The 15,170-nt window shown below is 40.9% G+C and overlaps 1 protein-coding gene across 1 annotated transcript in view; it reads right to left on the minus strand.

Annotated features, from left to right (window-relative positions):
- TLN2 (talin 2) overlaps positions 1–15,170 on the minus strand; it is a 397,436-nt gene that overhangs the window by 100,715 nt on the left and 281,551 nt on the right. The window contains exons 29-33 of the mRNA XM_025038744.1: positions 14,907–15,009; positions 5,971–6,179; positions 4,742–4,861; positions 3,501–3,698; positions 2,253–2,392 (exon numbers count right to left, since the gene is read on the minus strand). Of these exons, the coding sequence (XP_024894512.1) occupies positions 2,253–2,392; positions 3,501–3,698; positions 4,742–4,861; positions 5,971–6,179; positions 14,907–15,009 (770 nt within the window). The remainder of the gene's footprint in view (positions 1–2,252; positions 2,393–3,500; positions 3,699–4,741; positions 4,862–5,970; positions 6,180–14,906; positions 15,010–15,170) is intronic.

Raw genomic sequence — 15,170 nt, forward strand, 5'->3', positions numbered from 1 at the left:
GGCCACCTGCAAAGTCCTAGGGAGTGCCCTCAGGAGACCAGAAAGCAGCTTAAAGAAAACACAGCCTGGGATGGGCCAATACTGGCAGCTATATGTGTGAAGTTTTTTTTGGCTCAGGAGTCCTGGCCAGGGTGACTGTAGTGTGAGCAGCAGCTCAGGAAAGTGCTCAAATGAAGGACACGCCCTCTCTTTTGCAATTGCGAACTCATTTTCCATTTCCTTGACTAAGTCCTGGGAGCGCTGCAGCAGCCCCTGGGCAGGAAAAATGCTCAAGAATGGTTGACAGAGGGTCTCCAACTTGTCAGAAAAGAGCCAGAGCCCACCAGTTACAAAGAGAAGATAAAAAAGCTAGACACTCAACAGAAAATGACTTCCTCCCCGCTAGGCATCAGCTACCAAGGGGCTGGGTTCCTTAAAGGTATCTGGGCTCTGAGGCAGAATCGAGAGCAGAGGAAAAAGACACACTATATCCACTGCTTTTTCAGAAGCACATCTCTTTTCCCAAAGCAGGAAAAGATCACGGAGACCAACAAGAATGATGGGTTCAAGTCTGCTGACACAGGAGCAGGGTAGGTCCGAGTAGATCCAGGCCCGGGTCCTCACAGTGGCATCCCTGGATTTTTGGGGGCAGCCATATGAAGGCAAGGATTGGCTGTCTCAAGAACTGGGAGGACAGTGGGGCTGAAGGTGAGGGCAACAGCAGTCAGATTCCACTGTTCAACTCCAAGCTCATTTAAATGCAGGACAGTTGTGAGGCCTAGATATTTTATGCTGTGTGTGTGCGCTGCCTGCCTCAACTTCACTAGTGCCACCCCTTTCTTATTCACAGTGTGAGCCCAGCACCCAGCACTAGCCCTATCCCGTATTTGGCATGTGGTAAAAATATATGTAATGAACAAATGAAATAACAAGAGAATAAATGCACCCCATGGGGAGAGATTTACCTCCCAAGGGGAGGCTGCCTGACTCACTTCAACTACCGGAGCTTTACCCCAGGGAGCAGAGCTTGCCAACATGTGCCAAGAAGCCAGGAGGAATGTGCCAGCATCTTCTTGCAATAGCTCCATACCGATAAAATCATTTCACGTGATGATTTTTTAAGTGTTTACTTGGCAATGAAACCATTAGGCTGGGAACTCTCTATCAACTGCTGAAAGCCAGGACAGAGGCAAAGAAAGCTCCTTCACCTAAAAGTCTCTGGGTCCTTTCTTAAATGTCACCACCAGGGGGCCTTCAGATACCCACAGAGCCATGACACCAGCAACATGCCTCCTGGGTCTGTTTACCTCCTTATCTGAGTTTTGAAAGGCCAATTCCTACTCTCCCTTTCTTTCTACAATTTAAGAGAGTGAACAACACATTCTAAGTTGGAAATTGTAATTCTGAAATGATGCAAAAAATTGAAGATAATGAAAAACATCTGAGTTCAGATATCTGGAAATGTCAGCTACCTTATCCAAAGGCTGTTAGTAGGAAAAAAGAGCAATCAAGACAGGGTTTATATCAGAAACAGCTGCTCCACACAGCACATATCACCCCGTCCCCCAGCCCACCCCAACCCAGGGGAGGCACTCACTCACTGGAACAATCACGAAACAAAGCATAAGATGGAAGTGAGGAAATGTGAGGTTATTTTTCAATCTCCTCGTGGTTCTGGCTATTGTTTGAAGCTAAAGTATATATTGGAGAATAAATAAACTCAAGGGTTTTCAGAGAAACTGCCCTGATTTGTTTAATCCACCCCCCAAAAAATACCACAAGAAGGGACCAGAGACAGGTTTTAACCATTAGTACCATGATATCTTATGTACTGAGAAGAGCTTAAGGATAATGTAGTACACACCCCCATTTTGCAGGCATTAAAACATTAAAACCCAGACTAGAATTCGGGTCTCTTGACTCTGACAACTTAAAAAACAGCCATTTAGCTCCCAGAAGAGACAGACAGACACACACACACACAGACACACAGACACACAGACACAGACACACACACACAGCTATGTAATACCACAGTGTGTGTGTGTGTAACAAAACCAGGTTATAAGAGAAGACATATCTTTAGTGGAGAAAGAAGACATGAAAATGAGCCAGTTAAATAAAACACCAGGGTCTCCATCACTCTTGACTTTACCTCTGACAACATAAGGACAGCACCAATTCTTTGCTCGGCATAAGCAGATGTCAGGCATATCTCTCAAACATTGACATTGTTTATCAACAAATGAAAGCCAATTTTGTTCCACTCTTACCTTGCAGCTGCTGCTAGGAGATTTTTTGCATTGGGGGCTCCTGGATCTACAGAGAGAGACTTGGCAGCTAACAACAGCTTGCTGGATGCCATAGAGATATTCTTGAGGTTCCCTATCACTTGGATCTGGTCTTCTTTGGTCTGGAAGGTCAAAAGGTGCGGGTAATTAGGGACTCTCCATTTCTCCTAGGAAGCGCTCAGAAAGCTAGGGACAGCATTCTGCAATGGAAGCAAGTTATCTGTACAGACTGCCTTAAGTCCAATTAGTTTACAGATGCCTAACTTGTTGGGACAATGACCAGTGTCTATCCTTCCCCAAACAGATACCCAAACCAAGAGTCACAAAACAGGATAGAGATCCATCCCCAAGTGGGTCAGCCAAGAGCTGTGCTATCTCACAAGTAGAGGAATTAAAAGGAGGGGGAGGGGAAGAGGAGGAAGAGAATGAGAGAGAGCACGCGCGTGCCAGTGCACAGAACAGGCCACAATCCCAGCATCTCGCTCAACAATGCCGGAGCTGTCAAGGAGCTTGTACATCTCAGCCTGGCACAAATGACCAGCACTGTCACGATATTTAGAGCTGAATGCATCCCAGAACAACTCTGGAGAGGACACATTTCTCAACTGGCTTGCCATCTGAGAAACAACTCTTTGTAGATAATACAGAAACATCTTGGGTATCTGTTAGGGAGTTCACAGAAGCTTAAGAAAAAACAGTTCTGCAAGCTGACACCAGACCGGTCATGCTCCCTTGTTCTAAACAAGGGGTTTATCTGTTTATCTGGAGGAGGTAATTTTTAATCTTTCGATACTCAGAATTTGACACAGTCCCTTTAGAGGGGCCCACTGAAACTCAAAAGCATGTTTTTTTTTTTTTTTTGCTATGTAATACCACATTCGAAGTACAGGATGCAGAGTTGTTCTGTTCTTGGGAAATTTTTCTATTCTTGTTCCCTCCGCTTACCACCCTCCCTCCAAAAAAAAAAACATAAGTAAAACGATGGATTATGCTGGAGGATTATGGGAAAAGTTATCCTTCATTGCTAAGAAGTACTTCACATGTAAGTTGACAGCATCTTGGGGAATGACATTCCTGTAAGGTTATGGAGCTTTCTAAGTGGCAAAGAATGCAACAAGGTAGCTTGTTGACAGGTTCTCCATTCCTATTTGCCAAATCAGCCTCGAGGATGGACAATCCATCAGAGTAAAGAGGCGAGGGTCACTTCGAGATAGCCACCTCCACACCCACCTGTGCTTGGCCTGCCATCTCAATGCCAGCATCGAGGAATTCATCGAAATCATCACTGAACTTTCCGGAGGCTGCAGCCAGCTCTCCACTCTGGCCGCGGGTGGCATGGACCACTTCCCCAGCAGACTGGTTTAGGTCAGCCGCTGCTTGGTTCAGTTCACTCTGGGCTTCCTGGAACGGCTTTGTGCTTGGAGGTAACTATAGGGAACAGAAAGCACACCCCATGGGAAGTTTCACTTTGTGTGGGAACGACAGAGAAAGGTATTGTGGAGGGAAGACAGACTCTCCAGGGATGGATTTTTGAGTCATCAAGACTAAAAAAGGCTTCGTGTGATCTGAGCTCATATTAAGTTTGACCTTCAACGTATATACATTCACTCAGTCCCTTAAATTTATTAAACACCCATTCAGTGCTAGACACTGTGGATCTAAAAATGGTAAGAACAGCTATCCTCAGGGGCCATGGCCTCTTAAGTGACAGAGCCAGGATTCACATCTGGCCAGTCTGACTCCAGGATTCACTCTCTGAGTCACATCCCCATGTTGTCTCTCTTAGATGGAAACTCTCAAAGTTTTAGCTCTCCAGAACTAAAAGGCAGATGTTATTAAATTTCAAATCCTAGTCTTCCAAACTAATAGCCATTGATTTTTGTTTATCAGTGGTCTTTGCTAATAATATAGCTTTTCTACGGAAGTGTCACTAGCAAAACTACAATTGCATATGACAAGTTCCAGAGAGTTAAGCTAGGTTCTATGAGTTACACCACATATACTATTTACATACCCGGTGTGTGCCAGGCACCAGACAGAAAAGAAACAAAGATAAAAAGCCACAAGCCTCCCTGAAGAGGGCTCACAAAACGGGGAGGGGAACAGGTCCCAGGTGAATTCCCTCAGACTACGCTCTCTCAATGAGTCTTGGGCACATGTATCTTTCTACCACCTGACGGTCTGAGATGCCCTGATAAAAGTCAGATGATCATATACTCCCCGCTGTCCTGCCTCACTGGGATGACCCAAGAGCAAACGGCAACAGGGGCTCAAAGAAAAAGCAAACTTTAAAAGCTCCACATGAGAACTTCACTGATCAGAAAGCCAAGCAAGGAAGATTCAGATTGGCAGGAAAAACAGGACTCCTAAAGGGAAGGTTAGCTGCTCAGAGAGCCTGTGGTGGAGAGAAAATGCCACTCACACCTGAGATGGCCCAGTCTAAGTCCCCTTCCCAATCCCAAACTTCTCACCGAATCCACAAGCAGCTTCTTGCTGGACTCCCCAATGCTCTTCAAGGCCACGTCCACATCTTTCTGCCCGGGGAGGCAATTCACGCAGTTGTTCAGGGAGTGTGAGACAGCTTTGGCCACCTGAACACACAGAGGGAGAAAAGCTCCATGAGAAAGCGGTTTTTTTGTGCAAACATTCATGCACACGAGTCGGAAATGAGCAGTGACAGTATGCAGAGCTGAAAAATATTGGGAAGTTTTCTACCAGCATCTACCTGACACTGTTTACTATTAAATCACCTCTTCTAGGCCTTTTGCTGGGCTTAACATCCTGTCTTGGCAAAGGTGATACAGTACAGTGATACAGTACAACCTACCTGATCCCCAAAGCCAGGCTAAGTGGTGACTCTGTGATTCAAAGACAGAACTCACCAATATTATGTCAGGTTCTAAAACAAAACTAACTAACACTGAGAGAAATAGAAATAGCTCCCTTCTTGAGATCTCTGCAGAGGTCACCAAGGCAGAAGCAGGCCTTGAGTTCTTTGGGTCACAGTTAACTGGGCCTGTGGTTGATTTCTGCTCAGCAACCCTTCACCCCTAAACCTCACTGCCCAAGGGTGGGTGGGATGCTCTGAGTGTTTCCAGACCAACCTAGAGATACCCATAGGATGACTTTTAAGCATATGCGATGGCTCCCTATTTGTCTTCTTTGGTATTCTCAGTTAAAAGGTAAGGTCTTAGGAAGTGGGCTGTGTCATTCCCTTTATTCTAAACCATCTCATCCCCAGCGACCTGTCCAGAACTTTGCATAGTTGATCTCTAGCCAACTAGTTTCATTAGGTAATTGAAGACTCATCCTAATAGGCAACGCAGAGTCAGAATTTAAAACTTTGAGCGGCTAGACCAAGCATATCTACCTTACCTCCTAGGCAGGAAGAGGAATATACTTAAGCATTCATATGCCCCAAACAGGTTGTGTCCTGGCTCCTAAAGTTCCAAGGACAGAATTCGGCAAAGCCCCCTATACTCTCCATTGACTAAATTAAGCAGATCTCACATTACGGGGGCTACCTGGCAAGACTTAGGAAGGTGGGTATTATGTATATGGTCAGCTTGTTATGTACTTTGGAAGGTTCTGACAACACTCACTGAGTAAAAGTTTTCACACCAGGAGAAAGATGCCCAGGACACAGACTGCCAACATGTCTACTTTAATGATGACCACAGTTGCCAATTCTGGGCCTCACCTGGGCTAGTCTCTGCTGACTTTCTGCATCTCCAGGTGCAATCAGGGCCTGCTTAGCTTCTTGGATGAGCATGGCTGAGCCCTCCATCACGTCTCGAGCAGAGTCTAACATGGCATGTGCAGCCACGGGGTCACTCGTAGATGCAGCCACTCCACGGGCAGCCTGGGCCAGCGTTTTCAGAGCTTGGGCCGTTTCTCTGGCAGCCACCCCTGGGGATATAAGCCACCAGACTATTAGATTCCACCTAAAGTCATAATTGGGAGTAAGCCTCTAGACTCCTAGAAAGAAGAAAACCCTGACAGTGTCTGGCATGGGCATGCTCCAAATTACTTATAAAATATGAATTGCTGTGCTCCTCAGAGAGTCACCAGTACCACTGGCTCTGGGCCAATCCAAGAGAGATGTCATAACAAATGCCATGCTAATAACTATTTCCCTCTGGTTCTCCTCACTCCCACTGCCACACTTGCCCCTAGATATGTGTATGGGATCAAGTACACTTAGATGAATCATTCTAACTCACTTTTCTTCCCAATTGTTTTTTTATTCCCCAATTGTTTTTATTGGGACATAAACTTATATATGATAAGTGAACAAGACTATGAGTGCAGCTCAGTGAATTTTTACATATGTATACATCCACATATCTACCATCCAGATGGAGACAGAACTTTTCCACCATCTGTGGTCTTTACCAGTCAATATCCTCTCATACCAGAAGTTGTCGCTATTCTAGCTTCTATCACTTTTGATTAGTTTTATCTGTTCTTAAATTTCATGGTGATGGAACCAGAGTATGTATTCTTCAGCGTCTGGTTTCTTTCCCTGACCATAATGCTGCGAGATTCACCCATGTTGTTACCCACAGCAGTTCATTCCTTTTTCTTGCTGTGTAGTGTTCTATTACATGAATACATCAACATTTGTTGATACATTCTTCTGTTGATGGATTTGAAGTGTTTCCTGTTTGGGCTATTATGAATAAAGCTACCAAGAAAATGCTTGTATGTGCATTTAGGTCAACATATAAAATCACTTTTAAATGTAAACATAGAAGCTCAATTGCTGGGTCATAGAATAAGTATATATTTAGTTTTAGAGGGTACTACAAAGCTTTTTTCAGAGTAGTTTACCATTATGCACTCTACCAGCAATGTAGGAGAGTTCCAGTTGCTCTACATCCTAGCCATACTTGCTATTGTCAGATTCCTTATTTTAGCCATTCTGGTGGGTATGCAGGTGCATCTTGGTGAGGTTTAATATTTATATCCCTAATGAGTAATGATATCGAGCACTCTTTCATACATTTAATGGGTACTGGGATATCCTTTTTTGTGAAGTGCTTGTTCATCTTTAAATTCACTTCTAAAGATGGTGAGATTTGATGATAAACTACAAATATAAACTAGTCCTTAAAAACTACAGCGCCACCTCCTATAGAATGAACATGAGCCTTCCTACATGGCACCTAGTACTTGGCACATCCAAGAAGAGGATGAAGACTAGAAACACCAGAGCATGTAACAAAGGAATCTGAGAACACTGCAAACTGCCGAATAGCCGACCTCACAGCTCATCTCATTGAACCATTTCACAGATGAGACCCAGCACCTGTCCACGAACACACTTTCAGAAGCAGCATCAGAGCTAGATCTGAGGTTTCTTCATTTCTGGGTCAGACTCTCTGCAGTTACATAGACAGAATTCTTTTCAAATCCTTCGGAACAATCGAAAATCTGAAATACCTGGTTTTAACCTTGTGATCATGTGTTCTAATGCTGTCTAGTGCTCTTTGGGATAGAGAACTATGAGGGATCTTGCATACATCTGGATGAAAGATACACAAACCAATTTTTCTCTCACTAAACTTTGAGGTGACTATTTCCTAAAGGCTTCAACCTGAAGATCTGAGTGTGCCCTTGACCAGCTGTTGCTTCAGCCAATTGGGCACAGACACAGCAGGTGGCCCTCTTCTGAGGACAAGACCCTGGAATACAACAGAGAGTGTGAAAAACTCCCAGATTCACAAAACAAGACAGCTTTGCAGTGTTTCAGCCTTGCTAATCTGTAAATATTTAGTAAGTCACACAGCTGGGACATCTAATCAAGACAAATTACAAAACTGCCAATCTGCTGCTTCTCACATGGCACTTTTGAGTGTAGCATGTGGAATCAAAGAATTTTAAATGAATTGCGTGCGCGTGTGTGTGTGTGTGTGTGTGTGTGTGTGTGTGTGTGTGTGTTTAATGGCAGAGGAGAAGCCCAGAAGAGAAAACTCAAAGACAAAGCTAAGGTGAAGGAGAGATACAAGCCGAATAGAACAGTCATTCTATTATATGTTTAAGCACAGGGTTGAAGGATGTCCTTGCTCAGAAGAGCACCAGATGTGGGTAGGACCTCACCTAGCTCTGGCTCTGCTGCCCATTAGCTGTGTGGCTTAGACTGCTGCCTTTTTGCTCAGGGAGGGCCTCAGTTTCCCATAGGTTTTAGGAGCGGCTGAGATCACAGCTCTGACTGAAAATTCTAGGCTGTGATATTTAGACCTTTCTTCTTGCTTTCCTATTAATCACGTGACGTTTGAATCCATCTCTATTTCTATTTGAGCTGAATATGACCGAAAGGATAAAACATTTGAAATATACAATAAGTCATGTTTATGCAAAAGTCATTTACTGAAAAACCTTTCGTAGACTCAGACAATTTGAAAAAAGGCAGAAACCAGAAGAACTGAGTTCCAAGAGCCAAGGCTTGTCCATCCGTGTGTTTTTTTGCTGAGGACTATGAAATCTCAGGGCATGTCAAGGGTCCTCTTTGGAGGGTTCAGGTTTCCCAGAACGAGAAAGCCAAATGATCAAAGGATGAAACAAGGCCACCAGAGGCCTGGGAGCTCAATAAACATTTAAGGCTGTACATGGCTGAATTCACAGCAGCATTCTCAACAGTAATGATGAGAATCATCAGGGTAAGTTTCCAAGCAAACATCACCCTCCAAATGAAACTGTTCCTATCGTCAAGAGTGCATTACAGTGCCAGAACTGCCAGTGGGAAATACTAAAGCAGATCAGTTTCAATAACCACAATACTTTGAAGACACAGATCACTTTCCCAGTAATCTTGCCTTCTGGATTTTAAATTATATTCAGTAACGGAGTCTTAAGAAGACACATCAGTGATATAAAATATAGTGAAATTCTTTGGATTGGTAGTTCTTAGAATTCTTCATCAGAATTCATGTAGATTGTGTGTAGACAGCATTAGACCACACAGCAAACTCACAAGGATAAAACCAGGTATGACATATTTTGAATTTGTACAAAAGGATTTGAAAAGGATTCAGTCTACTGTATTCAGCAGAGCAGAAGTGTATTTTGAATACTGCACTTGCTAAACAAAGCACATCTTTTGTTTAGAATCCACCCGAGTGTCAGCTAATGTGTAACTTCTGAATATGCCACACACTGTAATCATGGACAAGGGAACTGAGCCCCGGGGAGAAGCTGTCCACATTTGTGCTCTTCTCCTCACTTTCTATCAATTCTTCAATTCCTGAAATTGGGAGAGCAGTGACCTTGTTTTTCCTGAAGCCAATGGATGCTCCATAAGTCCCTCCTAGGTGACTTTCTGGGCAGCAACTACCTTTCTGGCTCTAGAGACATCTCTCTCTCCTGGTTTCCTTGCTTTCTCCAAGGCTGCATGTTCTCATATCTTTCAAATATGTCTATTGCTTGGCTTTCTTAAATATATTTGAATTCCTCAGGATTACAACTGGTAACCTTTTTCTTATTCCATACCACCACCCCCACCACCTCCACCCCCCCCCCAGAGGCAAATTTATCTATCTCCATAGTTTCAATCATTATCATTTTATTAAACATTTACAAATCTTTACCTTTAGCCCAGACTTCTCTGAGTTCCAGAGGCAAATATTCAGCTGGGCACTTCTATTTCGATGTCCTGTAGGAACCTCAACTGGATGCATTTAAAGTTGAACCTGGCATCCAATATATCTGCCAAAGGTCCTGCATCTCTATCACAGAGATTCATATAACTCTTCATTCAGCTATCGGGCCTAATACTTAAAGCTGTCCATGTTATTTTCCCTACTCCCATCCCTGCCAATTCTAACCAGTCACCAACTGTCAGTTATCTCTTTAATTTACCCCTTCATCTCCACTACCATCTCTCATGTGGATGAATACACAGCCTTCTTACTGTTCTCTCTGGCTTCTACTTTATTTCCCTCTAATTTATCTACACTTGGGAGGAAGAACAATCCATATAAAGGCAACCTTAACTGTGTGCATGGATGAAAACTCCGCAATATTTTCATAGGCTCTTAGGTTAAATTTCAAATTACCTAAATTGGCTTAAGGCCCTTTAGGATCTGACCCCAGCGTACCCTTCCAGCCTTATCCTCTTATTTTTCACCTCCTTGCCTTTTGCTTTAATGCTTTTCAGTTTATTTGGTCAGCCTTCTTTTCTCTCACCTTTGGGACTTCATATAAGCTGTTCTCACTTGCTCAACCACTTATTCAATGCCTGCCAAAATGAAATGGTGCTACTTTTAAGGCTGTTTTTCAGACACCAACTAGACAGTCTGTCATCCTGGATGTTATCAGTCTCAGATGATGTAACTTAGAAAGCAGTCTTCCCTCAATTAAAGATGAATTTCATCTTCTACACAAAATCTGGCAAGATATCAGGAATGTTTAGAAATTCTTGAAACTTAAACCTCTCATATGGCCTATGCTTTTGAGAATTTATATATTCTTTTCCTTCTCCGAGTGCTAAATGAGTCCTGAACAAACTTTAAAACCTTAATCTGGTGTCAATTCCACTCTGAAAATTTCCCTTACCCTTCCATTAGGATAGAATTATACATTCTTATTATTGCAGGTCCTATATTATACTATGCCATAACTCTTATTATGCTCTTATTTTCAAGGTGATATACAGTTTTTTAAAAAAATCAAAGAGGATTTTGCTTGTAGTAATGGCAGAGTAACATTGCAAATGAATCTCTCTCTCATAGAAACAACTAGAAACACTGGAAAAATATACAAAACATCTCTCTGAAGGCACTGGAGAGATACCAAGGCATAAAGCTTTACCTTGATGGGTAAAAAAAGAAAGCATAGAGAGGTGAGTACAATGCTGCTTTTCCTCTCAACACAGTTCTTAATTTGTAAACTGTTGCCCATAAGCTGAGAAGCTTAACATAGCTTCCTGAAATCTCATGAGTCTGGGAAGATTAAAAAAAAAAAAAAAGTTCTAAGCCCAAGAAACAGAATGGTCCTAGTAAACATCACAGATGTTTGGATGGGATGCACAAAGGACTACACCCTGAAAGGTAAACTGGAAATAGACTACACAAATTTCAATCTCTGCTCCTATTATGGTGATCTGCCCCTATCTTAACCACATGCTGGAAGCAAAGAATAATCCTCTATAGGGAATGAATCGTCTGGAGCCTAAAATTATCTCTACAATGCAATTACCAATGATTAACATTAAATTTAAAATAATTGGAAACACCAGGGGATAAGGCCAATGGCTGAAAACCAAGAGGAGAAAAAAAACAGACAATACAAACAGGCCCATAGGTGATTCTGATATTGAAGTTATTGGACCTGGACTTTAAATAACTATGATAACTATGTTGAAGAAATTAAATAAGATAAAGAATTGCAGCAGAGAAATGGAAACTATAAGAAAACAATCAAATGGCTATTATAAAATTAAACACTTAAAATTAAGAACTCAATAGATGGGGTTGGAAGCAGAATAGATACAACTAAATAGAGGAATTGTGAGCTACAGATAGATCAAAAGAAAAAACTGAGTATAAAGCATAAAGAAGAAAAATTATGGCAAATACAGAAGAGTATAAGAGACACACAAAACAGTGAAAATGTCTAACATGGGGGTAACTAAAGTGTATAAAAAGGACTAGAGAAAAAATGTGGCAGAAGCAGTATTTGAAGATACAATGGTTGAATTTTCCAAAACTGATGTAAAACAACAAATCCTATTTTTAAGGAGTACTACAACACAAAGAAGAATAAATATGCAAGAAAACTCCACTAGGCACATTTCTTGAAAACCAAAGGCTGAAAAAATTCAAAAAAGCAAGTAGAGGGGAAAAATAAAACCACATTACCTTTAGAAGAGTAAACTGACAGCTGACTTCACAACAGAAATAAAGGAAGCCAGAAGACATAACATCTTCAAATGCTGGAAGAAAATAACTGCCAACCTAAAATTTTATAATAAGTGAAATTATCCACCAAAAATAAAGGCTAAACAAAGCTATTTTTAAACAAACAAAAACTGAAGGAACTGGCCACAGAAGACACTAAAGGAAATAGTAAAGGGACATCTTCAGGCAGAAAGGAAATGATCCCAAGTATAAGTACATGGAGATGCAGGCAGGAATGAAGAGCAACGGAAGTGTAAAGATTGGGGCGGGGGGAGTCATTCAATACTGAGTGTATGAGGCAACAAACGAGACTGTATTGAGGAGATTAAAATATATGTTGAATTAAAACATGCAACAATGATTAAGTCAGACGAAAAGTAAATGAAGTGCCCCAAGATTCTTACTATCCAGGAAGAGGTAAATATACTAACTTAGACTTAAAAAATTGTAAAAGAATAGGCGATGAATATATAACTAATAAGCTAATCAAGGAGAAATAGAATTAACAGATACATATAAATCTGAAAGAAAGCAAGAAAGGACAGAAAAAGGAAGCTAGCGTAGGTAGATTTAGAAAAGAAATAGTAAGATGACAGATTCAAACCTAACGTCAGTAATTACATTATATATAAACCAAATACTCCAACGGAAAGAAAAAGATTGTCATACCAACAAATAACTCCTCTTTCCACAAAAGAACAGTTACACACATTAATCACAGGATACACATTAAATGTAAGTACACAGAAAAGTTAAAAGTAAAAGGATGGGAAAAAATTTATCATGCACATTATAGTGAAAACAAAAGCTTCTACGTAGAAAACTATGTAACAGTATTGAGAGAAAGGAAAATCTAAATAAATGGTGGGACATACTCACAGAAGACTGATAAAATGTCAACACTGAAAGACGTCAATTATCCCAAAATTGATTCATGTAACCTTGATTTTAAAAAAATCCAAGACAGTATTTTTTTTGAGGGAGAAGTAGAAATTGACCAGCGATTCTAGAATTTATGGGGAAGGGCCAAGAGTAATCAACAGTAACCTAACAACAGTGTTAGAGGACTTACATTATCAGATATTAACACTTAGCATAAAGTTGCAGTGATTAGGAAAATGTGGTACTAAGGTAAGAACAGACAAAGCAATGGAAAAGGATCAAAAGATCAGAAACCAGCTCACATATACATGTTCACTTAATTTATGATAAAATGGCACTAAATACTTGGGGAAAAAAACAATTGTTTTAAATGTTGGTGCTGGGTCAAATGCATACCCACATGGAAAAATTAAAGTAAGATCCTGTTTAAATATACATAAAACTCGATTCCAGGTGGATTGTATGTAGTTCTCAATATGAAAAGTAAAACAACAAAGCTTCTAGAATGTGACGGAGGAGAATACTTTCATGATCTTGGAGAGGCAAAAATTTTAAAAGAAAAGTGTAAACTGGACTATTTTAAAATTTAAACTTTGTTCATCAAGAAACACCTTTAAGATAGTAAAAAGGTAAGCCACAAGATACAAGAAATATATATGTGACAAAGAAAAAGAAAACTCAAAATTTTAAAAACGGGCAAAAGACATGAATAGAAAAAACACTTCACAAAAGATATCCAAATGGCCAATGAACATGTGAAAAGATCCCAATTACATTGTCTGTAAGGGAAATGTAAATTCAAACCATAATGTGATACTAATATGCACTCAACAAAATGGCTAACATTGACAATACAAAGTGATGGCATGGGTATAGAACAACTGGAACTTTCATTGCTGCTGAAAGGAGTGTAGCTGAATAGCTGTACAGCCTATGACCCAGCAATTCCACTGGGATGCTGAAATGTTCCATTACTTGATCTTGGTGGTGGTTTTTCGGGTGCATTCAATTTGTGATAACCATGAAGGTATACATTTAGGACTTATGCTCTCTTCTGCATGTATATTATACTTCAGCAATAATGTATACTTCAAAAATAAAAGTCAGGCAGTACCACTGTACAGCAAAAGCGACGATCCATATCCACTCCTCCTCTCTAGAGTCCTACTTTTAAAGGCACTCAGTTCTTTATGCTTTTTATTTGATTCATTTCCTATTTTCAAGTAATGAGCTTATACTGAAACTTCTTGATGTTTCCATTTTAGATTGCTATATTCTACTGTGTCTACTTCCTAATATAACATTTCCTTTCTTATAGAACCTGGTGTCTTTGATAGAGTTGATAATTATATAATCTGTTCCTCATCGTGTGCTCCTGTTCAGGGGTACTCAGTGTCTCCAGTACTCAAGCCGTCCCTATCACTGCAGACCTTTCAGTTTGTATTTATTTGGCTCTATCGGTTACCATTCATCTGTCTTCTTCCATCTTTGAAAATTCCATTGACATCTTATTTGTTGTCACCTTCTCTCTTATTCTCTTTGAACTTTTTCCCTCCCTTCCTTTACTTCAGTGGGATTTCAAGAGTCATATAGATAGGCCCATAAGTCTATAATTACTGTTTGATTATAGTCTAATAGGCATGTACCACAAAGAGTTTGGGGGAATCATATTTTATTAGGTTTTTGTATGCTTAACATCAAGCCAAGTAATAAGCACACAGGAAGTGCTTAAACTTATATATTGAACTGCTGAAAAAAAAAAAAAAGTCAGGTTCATTGTCAAAACAATGAACCCCCATCCTCAGCCCAATGGTCTGCAACTGCCAAATGGCATCATGAAGTGTGTGAGTCTCACCTGTGTAGTGCTCATTGCCTTGAGCAGCACATGTCAGGAGCTGCGCCATGGAGGAGCCCACTGCTTTAGATGTACTTCCCAGGTCCTGAGCACATTTTTCCAGCTGTAAGAATATTTAAAGGGGAAGAGAGATCAGAAGAAAAGAAACATCCACTGAAGTCTTAGCATAAAAATAATGCAGACCAAACCTTGGGCCTTAGCTCTTTCCAGATTTTTCCTACCAAATACCCCAATGGCACTAAGAAGTGGGATGACAGAGGGGAA

Source organism: Pteropus alecto, unplaced genomic scaffold (assembly GCF_000325575.1).
Source record: "Pteropus alecto unplaced genomic scaffold, ASM32557v1 scaffold86, whole genome shotgun sequence".
Lineage (NCBI taxonomy): Eukaryota > Metazoa > Chordata > Mammalia > Chiroptera > Pteropodidae > Pteropus > Pteropus alecto.